This window comes from Lottia gigantea, assembly GCF_000327385.1.
Source record: "Lottia gigantea unplaced genomic scaffold LOTGIsca_15, whole genome shotgun sequence".
Taxonomy (NCBI): Eukaryota; Metazoa; Mollusca; class Gastropoda; family Lottiidae; genus Lottia; species Lottia gigantea.
Genome location: NW_008707797.1, coordinates 117,979 through 127,839, shown reverse-complemented (window position 1 = coordinate 127,839; position 9,861 = coordinate 117,979). Strand labels below are relative to the sequence as shown.

General features: G+C 31.8%; 2 protein-coding genes across 2 annotated transcripts in view; one reads left to right on the top strand and one right to left on the bottom strand.

Annotated features, from left to right (window-relative positions):
* Positions 1-1,971, top strand: part of LOTGIDRAFT_99224 (hypothetical protein) — a gene marked incomplete at both ends in the record, with an annotated part of 3,412 nt that extends 1,441 nt beyond the window's left edge. Inside the window, one exon of the mRNA XM_009050335.1 lies at positions 1,915-1,971. Within this exon, the coding sequence (XP_009048583.1) occupies positions 1,915-1,971 (57 nt within the window). The remainder of the gene's footprint in view (positions 1-1,914) is intronic.
* A 6,400-nt stretch (positions 1,972-8,371) lies between these two features.
* LOTGIDRAFT_149685 (hypothetical protein) overlaps positions 8,372-9,861 on the bottom strand; it is a gene marked incomplete at its 5' end in the record, with an annotated part of 3,781 nt that continues 2,291 nt past the window's right edge. The window contains one exon of the mRNA XM_009050334.1: positions 8,372-8,469. Within this exon, the coding sequence (XP_009048582.1) occupies positions 8,398-8,469 (72 nt within the window). The 3' untranslated portion in view covers positions 8,372-8,397. The remainder of the gene's footprint in view (positions 8,470-9,861) is intronic.

Genomic DNA, 9,861 nt, shown 5'->3' with positions numbered 1-9,861 from the left:
GCATGAAATTACCACAGATAATCTCAATACCACGTGTTAAAGACATGGTTCTTTGGGACAATTAAAATTTGCTCATTGCCCACTACATGGTGTTGCTCTCCTCTGCGTCTCAATTCATCCATGATGTTGGTAACGGATTGTGTCTGAAACGTGATAAATTATTTGTTTAATGTAACGTAGTAATGAACTATAAACCATATAATTTGGGAGAAATAGTTTGTAAGTTTAGACAATATAGTTTTAGAATAATTACATGGTGACTCCAAGTTATTCCTGCTATACAATCATTGTAACATTGTAATTAAGCAACTTAGACCAAACTATCGTTACGTTTTTTATTGGCTTTATTTTTTAACATAGTGATTATATTTAAAATAAAAACTAAGAAAAAAAACGGAAGCAGGGTTTGGTCTAATTCTAATTAAACCTGGGGTACCATGATTACCGTGAGTTTAGTTTGATTTCAATTCTTACTATTAATTGCGTTGCTCAAACAGAACAGAACATCAGGATGTAAAAACATAATTCAAAGTCAAAGTCAAATAAAAAGGTCGTCGTTATTTTTCGTTACATTTGAAGACATATCATTGCAGTTAATCGTTTAACAACATCCCATTTAAAGCCAAATAAAGAAGTTTATTCATGCTCAGTTATCCATGAAATTAAAGAGAGTTTTAGTCACGAGCACATTTCATAATACAATCACATGATTAAATTCATTTTATTCATTCAAACCCAGTCAACCCAGTCAACCTGCTATAAACTGTAATGTGTACCAGGGTATAATTGATACATGTAATTAGGGTATATAAAACGAGAACTAGAGTCAATAATAATACAACAGGGCGTGATGTGTATAGAATGATAACCAACCTTTAATTTTAATGTTTTCTTATCAAAAACATCTTTTATATCTTTTACAACGTCCTTCTCATTTTATATAGACTCGATAGAAATCACCAATATGACCTAATTTCTATAGGACATATTATGAATAATATGCGAGTCTGAATACTTTATGTCGTGTTTTTTTTTTTTAATTCGGGTGACCCAACAAGTCATACACATAGTATGATTTATAGAGATAGGTTTGTTATCGGTATAGCCAATCCTACCTTAGGCTTAGTCTCAGAAACGAATTTTTGTCCACCGTCGAAATTTGAGTGTCCAGAAACTTTCTGCGTTTGAAAGTTAAGATGACGACTCGTCTTTTCTTCACTCTGCCATCATACATGTATATAGAAAAGATATAATATATAGAAATTGGAAAAGAAATTTCTAGTTTGAAGTATTTTTGAAGAAATTAAGCGGTTTTCGTACATTTCTAGTACTTCTGAAAACTATTTACATATATTTCAAACCCACATCAACCCCCGAATGGCCATCACAGAATCCTGTTAGATCATGGATGGCAAGCGGAGAAATCTGTAGAAAAACGAAACGAAACGAAGCATCCATATCTATATTATATTCTCAGTTTGTCAAATCGATGTTTATTAATTTTGTAGAAACAGATTTCTTACTTTAAGAATATTAGTTCTATTTCAAACATAATATAGAATTTAATATTTGACAAGGACAGGATTTTAAAAATTTACAGTACAGTTAACAAGTTTATAAATTTCAAATATAACACACACGATTCCACTCCGCGACTAGGGTTCTTCTCCTTTTGTGAGTTCACATAGGCGACAGGTTGTTTGTATTTTCAGTATTTTTTATTTTTATATTTGACTGTGATTTGGCAGGAAAATGAAAACAGCCGAAATGAGATAAATATTTAAAAATATCAATCAGTGTGTTGGAAAGTTTATAACAAAATTAACTTCATTAATTACTCGCTGAACAATAAACTGTTTACTCGTTTTATAAACTATCATAACTCATCCAACTTTATATTATTTATAATTTTAGACTTGGCCGTTTACATTTAATGGTCGAATGGTGACAGGCGGTGACGGAAGCTCACAAGATTCCATCAAAATTCCGACCAAAATGGAAATATCTGATGGAGTGTGCTGACAGACATCAACATCCGGTGACGTCATAGCAGACACACCGGATGTAGTTTGGGAGACTGAGAACAATCCGTGGTGACATTAAAAAAAACTATAATGAAGCTGACAATGTTTTATTTGGTGCTATATTTATTTTCAAACATTAGATCTGGTGCTATACACTGAAATATTCAGATTGGAGTAAAACTTCGTTTTGTGTTTTCCTGTGGAATTAAAACAATGGTGCTATATGGAATGGAAACCAAAGTATGATATAAAAGTCTTCCTGAACCAATATTGTTATTAAATACTTTATTGTCAATTCTAAAGTGGATATATTGGACTTTATCCTAAAGAGAAACTATTACACACCCTCCAAAATACTTCCACCAGAACTCAAATCAAACTCTTTAAATTGATACTATAGTATTAGATATTGATGGATACCAAAAACCAGAAACAGCTCCAAGACCCTCTGCTCATTTTGTTCATCTTTTCTTTGTTAATACAGGCTTGCTTCCAAAACAAGGCCAAACACAAACATATCAATATTAATATTAATACTAGTAAATACTGTAATTATGGTATTAAAACTGAGTAAGTTTAAAGAAACCTCCATAAATATATAAAGTTCAGGACTGTTAAAAATAGAACAATTTTACATGGATCAATCATTTAATTAAAGTCAGATGTGACATTCAGTGTAAATTCACAATGATTTTACCTTCTTTTTTGATCAAAATGTGCATACTGATTGGTTCTTGTAGTATTATGATCATCAATAGATACTGTATTGATTACTATTATATTACTAGTATCTTTATTTATCAGTCTGAAGTAATATTTATTATTACAGAAAGTTTTTAAAACTAAGACAGTAGCATGTTGGAATGAAGTTTCAAATCAATCGGGAATATATTAAATTGTTTTAGGATATCATCACTTAAAGAGGGTCCCTATAGTTTACACTGTTCTAATCCTACACGACAGTAGCAAACAAGAATTAAAATAATGAATCTAGAAATTTATTTAATGCGTTTAAAATATAATAATTGTTTTAGACTATCATCACTTAAACAAAGTGTTTATACAGACATTTAAAAATAATTCTAAAATGATCTGTTAATGATATTTTAAAACTTATTTTGTCAGATTTCAACTCAATCTTAACGATGTGTGATATCGGGGCCCTGACGGCAATTAAAAACTCTGTCAAATTTCTCTCTAATCTGAACTAGACACAGGAGAAGTTGATGGAAATGAGTATTACGTCTATTGTTTCTGCATCTGTTTGGACCAATGTGGACGGGTAAACGCCAAGCAGTGTGTAATGAAGGAAATTATGCCAGGACAGCGGAATTGGCTTACTTTTTATCGATTTCCAACTGTCGAATGTTCTTTAACGTGCACACCCTATAGCATATACCGAGTCCTGATTTATTGTCCCATCATGTTTCAATAACTCTCAAATATTTATTCATCAGGAATATAATGATGATGGTGCAAATGTCAAACATTTTGCATTTAAGTTCATTTTTTTAAAAGGAATAGTTGATTAAAATAATGAGGATATTTTTAATAAAATTTTAATATCGAGTTCATTCAGTTGTGTTTAATTCTAGTTTGTATTTTTAGACAGAATCAAAATGTCAAGTTGAAAGATTTTAATTTTTTTTATAATCCCATAGGTGTGTTGTTTATTCTGTTCCCTTGAAGGATACAATTTTATAATAATTATGTTTTTTCGAGGCCCAATATTCATAATAAAACCCGTATATCTTTCGGGAATTTTCAAGAGTCGTTAGAAATTCTATTATCAACTAAAAGAATGGTGGGCCACGTTTCAAAAGAGAATGATTTAAGGCCATAAATTTCTCTAAACACTGACACCGTTGATAAAGTTTACAAATTAAAGCGAGAGGGTGGTGATAGTCAAAGATAAGGGGAAGAAAAAAAAGGTCCGCCTATCTTTAATAAGAACCAATATTTCAACTGTAAAATATCACAGAGCTAATCTTATTTTTGTCGACATGATATTTGTTTTGAATAATTATCTAGAATTTAAAGACAGTTCTAGGTGGTTTATTTCTTATTTTTGTCGACATGATATTTGTTTTGAATAATTATCTAGAATTTAAAGACAGTTCTAGGTGGTTTATTTCTTATTTTTGTCGACATGATATTTGTTTTGAATAATTATCTAGAATTTAAAGACAGTTCTAGGTGGTTTATTTCTTATTTTTGTCGACATGATATTTGTTTTGAATAATTATCTAGAATTTAAAGACAGTTCTAGGTGGTTTATTTCTTATTTTTGTCGACATGATATTTGTTTTGAATAATTATCTAGAATTTAAAGACAGTTCTAGGTGGTTTATTTCTTATTTTTGTCGACATGATATTTGTTTTGAATAATTATCTAGAATTTAAAGACAGTTCTAGGTGGTTTATTTCTTATTTTTGTTGATATCAAGAATTTAAAACTCTTGTGAAAAATGATATTTGTATAATTTATGTAGAATAATCTAACAGAAAGCTAAAAATAATGAATTTCTTATATTTTTCTACTATATTATTATATTGATACCATTTTTCATATGAAATATTTACTTACTTAAAATTGATAAACTTCCTCATGTGAAAAGTTCATTAGCTACTACCAATATTACCCCAAAATAATGTTTTGATTTCGGGTTTCTTTTTGCGGTTCGAATTGTGGGCACTTGGTTTATTTATTTTCTGTAGATATAATTTAAAATGATGGTAAGATGGTAAATATCGAGTTCTAAATATTTAGATATTTCATTTTGGTTAGACCGGGAAATATTGAATTAGGAATAATTTTGTTTTGAATGCTCATCTACAATATACATACAGTACTAGATCTATAGCCAGGTATCGAAGACAAGCCTTCTTTTAACCGTTTTGAAATCTAGCTGATTAAAAACCCAATAATAATGGAAGATAAGAATTTAAATGTTTCTCTAGGAGTCTTCAAAGTTAACTTAAAACCCAATAATAATTGAAGATAAAATTTACTTTGTTTCTATTCTATTGTATATACAATATTATCAGCGACAAGATTTGTGTTTGGCACAAGTCATCTTATCAATCTACAACCTCCATTTCTTATCTCAACCTGCAGTTTATTCTACAGTCACGTGTTATAATTAATGGGAATTGACGAGGTATTTTATTTACATTCATCTTAATCCAATTTATTACAATAATTCATGCCTTCAGTGGCCACAAATCTCATATTATCTCGTCTCGCATGACCTAACGAGATCTAGGCTATCTGCTGCTTCATAAATCTTTTCCCGCTATTTGTGTCACGTGGTACATCTTTAAAGGGCAACATCTACTTCCGGTAAACAAATTTGTAAATGAAAGTAAAAAGTTCAAGTTTTTGTCAGTTTAATAATGTTAAAGATAAAACAACTTAAAGGTTATTTTCTTTGTGTTAATTAATTCGTTTATTGTTTAAATAATTCTTTATGACTCGAATTATACGAAACTAATTGGCGTGTTATCATTATTGAGGTACAAGGCATCTTGGTCCAGATAACTTTTTCTTGTTATCCGCACTGAAAGTCCTATTGGTGCTTTACGGAAACTGACGAGAGTTGACGAATAGGTGTAGGCTAATGGTCAGATATAAGGAGATGAAAGTCGACTTAGGAAAGCGCTGGCACAGAATGGATTGGATACAGCAAATCAGAGCCCTCGAAAGTCTGTAAACATTATGGATATTGTTTACAGACTTTCTGTCGAGACCTCTGATTGGCTACATTCCTTTGCATACAATCCAATCAAATCACTGCATTTACAAACATATGTGATACAAGAAAGGTGACAATTGTAGTCAAGGTATAAGATAAAGTTTTTTATACATTGACCATCGTGAAGATGAAATAGTTCATATTGCCTGTTTAATATATCGGTAAAAGATCTGATTTTAGAATGTTCGTTACTGGTTCATACTATATCTTCAATCAAACTTACAACTACACGCTGTATCAAACCTATCACTTTATATCAAAGACCCACAGAATCAAAATATTTATCCCCCAGGCTATTTCTGTGAGGGTCGGGAACATCAGATCAAAATAGAAACTCGAGATCAACTGTGGGGGTATTTTATTCCTCTATACTACTCTTAATTTCTCTCGTCGTGAAAATAAACAAGTTTTTACCAGAAAAGAAAATTGTTTTTTGATTAAATACTAAACGTTTTCTTAGTTGTCCATTTCAATTTCTGAAGAATTAGATTTCTTTTATTGATGTATCAAGACAGGATGAATTTCTCCAAATGTTACTAGCTGTTGCCAGGAAACTTACAGTTGCGGACGATAGTTGAATCTGAGTATTAACACAAGACTCCACATGTAGACTTGTTTTCACGACAGTTTCAGTTGCAGACTCAATTGTTTCTGGACCTTTTTCTATCAGACGTACATTTCTCTTACTGTCTTCACACCCAAGTCTTAAGAAATTAAATTATCATTTGAAATTGTCTTAACAGATCAATTTTCAATCAAAATTTGTGATCTGCGGTTGAAATTTCTTGTTATGAAGGGTGTTTCTTTTCAATGTAAACAAAGTGCACTGTAGTATAAAATATTTGAACAATTATAATTTATTTTAAGTCGTTCTATTCAGTCAATTCTCCGATATGAAAAAGATTGAAGTGAAAGCCTTGGGGGGTCCTCACACTATAGTCATCGCTGTTGCTAATGGTTGCAAATAAGAAGAGGTCATAAGTTTCGAACGCAACTCTCATGTAACTAGGCTGTGAGTTGTGTTCGGTACTCATGTCATCTCTCATTATTCACAACCATACACAACTGGTAATCGTTATGGTGTTCGGGACATTGAGAGAAAATCATGAAAGGATTGATTAGGAGCTAACGTAGCATAATCCATAAAGGAGCCTGAAAGGGGGATTAGAAAGAAAAAGTTAACAAGTCTCATAAAAACACTGGCTGAGATTAGATGGTGAGGGCGGTGTTAAAAACAACAGTGAAATTAGTTTTATATAAAATATAGTTTTAAGATAAGTATAATGAAGGGTAATTAATCTATAACCAGGGTGAAATGTGATCGTCATCTCTCTTTGGTAGTTTCACTTATCATAACATCTTCCTCTCGTGATATAAACACTTCGCCATTTACAGAAACTTCTACTTTTCTTGTTTTGAGAAAGTTATCGACCCTACAACCTTAGAACTATATATTTCACGGGTCTCCGAGGACATTTTGATACACGACTCTTAGCTAAAGATACATCGCTCGTTTTAATCAACGCTTTTGTTTGTGCACGTGTGAAGACGAGTCGGGAATAAGAAAACGGTGGATAAATATTTACATGGAGTAACTCTCAGATAGATAACATAACAACTACTAGAATGGAGTAAAATATATTCGATGTTTTAGCTGTTTATTTTCACCACACACCTTTCTGTCGTCTGTTTTCTCACGTGCACAGTGGAACTGATTACACGATAAAACACTTTAATGACGTCACTTGACACCAGGATTCAAGATGGCAGCCAATATGTAAAACGGGCGGGAACGGAAGAGAATTTGTTACGTTACAGTTAATTTGTTATAAAAATAAACTATTTCTTCATTCCAGCAATTACCCACTGTGACAGAAACTTTATATATCTTTTATATATAATCTTGGTTTAAAGGAACACTACCTCTTGGAATAAACATAAAATTTAAATACTCAAAGTTGGTCAATAAGAGTTTATACTCATCAGTTGGATTTACCAGGTGTCCTAACTATACAGAATTCCACTATAATCCAATAAAATTCATTAAATAACCATAGTAATTATTCAAAAACGCTAAAAAGTTTTCCATTATTCACTTTTAGAGGTAATATTCCTTTAACATGAATACGAGTTAGACGACCTTTCCAATCAGGCAAATAAAGTTGTTCTCAAGCAGGGGACCATGATTTGTATCTTAGTGTTACTTATACCAGGGTTCATTTCGATATATCACTCTTGGTCAGCTTCCCGAGACTGTGGGTAGCCTACAAATAGGTGGCAGGCTGACAAAATGGGGGGGGGGGGGGGGGGAATTTTTGAGGCCCATACGTAGTTTCCTATGAAAGTAGTCTACATAAGTATTTTAATTACAATAATTCTTAAGTTTCCAACAGAAGAGGGGATAGGATATTTACAGAGGGAGATCTCCAAAAAATAGGCCACCCTGGCTTTCCATATATAAAACAGAAAGTGAGATTGAAAAAATAGCATCATCAGTTTTATTAGGATTCTTAGACTCAAACTAAGGGAGGGGCTGGGATATTCATAGCTGGGGATACCCTAGCTTCCCATAATAAAACAATAAGAGAGAATGAAAGAGCTAGGTAGTATATTTAATATTAATAATATAATAATGTTTTAGAGAATATTAATACTGATAAATTCTGTCTCAATTCTTCACAGTGTTGTAACTGAAATATAAAACATATATAATATAACAGTTTTAAATATCAAACTAGAAAGTCACATCCTGTATTTCATCATATTAAATTATACATCTAGTCAACACCTGGATAGTTTTTCAAGGCTTAACCTACTCAATCAGAAAACACCATATACCTCACAGGTTGATTAATTTATACATCTAGCCAACACCTGGATAGTTTTTCAAGGCTTAACCTACTCAATCAGAAAACACCATATACCTCACAGGTTGATTAATTTATACATCTAGCCAACACCTGGATAGTTTTTCAATTACTACTCAATCAGAAAACACCATATACCTCACAGGTTGATTAATTTATACATCTAGCCAACACCTGGATAGTTTTTCAAGGCTTAACCTCCAATCAGAAAACACCATATACCTCACAGGTTGATTAATTTATACATCTAGCCAACACCTGGATAGTTTTTCAAGGCTTAACCTACTCAATCAGAAAACACCATATACCTCACAGGTTGATTAATTTATACATCTAGCCAACACCTGGATAGTTTTTCAAGGCTTAACCTACTCAATCAGAAAACACCATATACCTCACAGGTTGATTAATTTATACATCTAGCCAACACCTGGATAGTTTTTCAAGGCTTAACCTACTCAATCAGAAAACACCATATACCTCACAGGTTGATTAATTTATACATCTAGTCAACACCTGGATAGTTTTTCAAGGCTTAACCTACTCAATCAGAAAACACCATATACCTCACAGGTTGATTAATTTATACATCTAGTCAACACCTGGATAGTTTTTCAAGGCTTAACCTACTCAATCAGAAAACACCATATACCTCACAGGTTGATTAATTTATACATCTAGTCAACACCTGGATAGTTTTTCAAGGCTTAACCTACTCAATCAGAAAACACCATATACCTCACAGGTTGACTTAAATTACATCAAAAAACAGAATATTTTTACTATGAATTAGGGTTTTTGTTAAATATTTACATTTCTACTATCACTCCCTTCAATAAACCAGTTAGCCAAACCGGCGTTTATTTCCCAATAACTGTAGTTTGTCACGTGACAATAAGGTATATGAATACATCGAAAACGAAAACAAGGATTGACCCAAGTTTTTTTTACCTAGAGTCTAATCTAATTTTACAATTTATTTAAATTTACAATTGTTGTTAATATTTCAATGGAATAATAAATATTTGATAATTCTATCATCCAAATAAGACTGTCTATTTATAAAACTATATTGTTAGGGCGGGGCGGTGAACTTGATTGACAGATATCGGTGAATTAAGCAGCAATGGTTTCGGGTATTTTTACAATTTTAGCGTATTTTATCACAAAAGATAAACCAATGTAAATATAAGGAATGAATGTGGATCTTGTTAT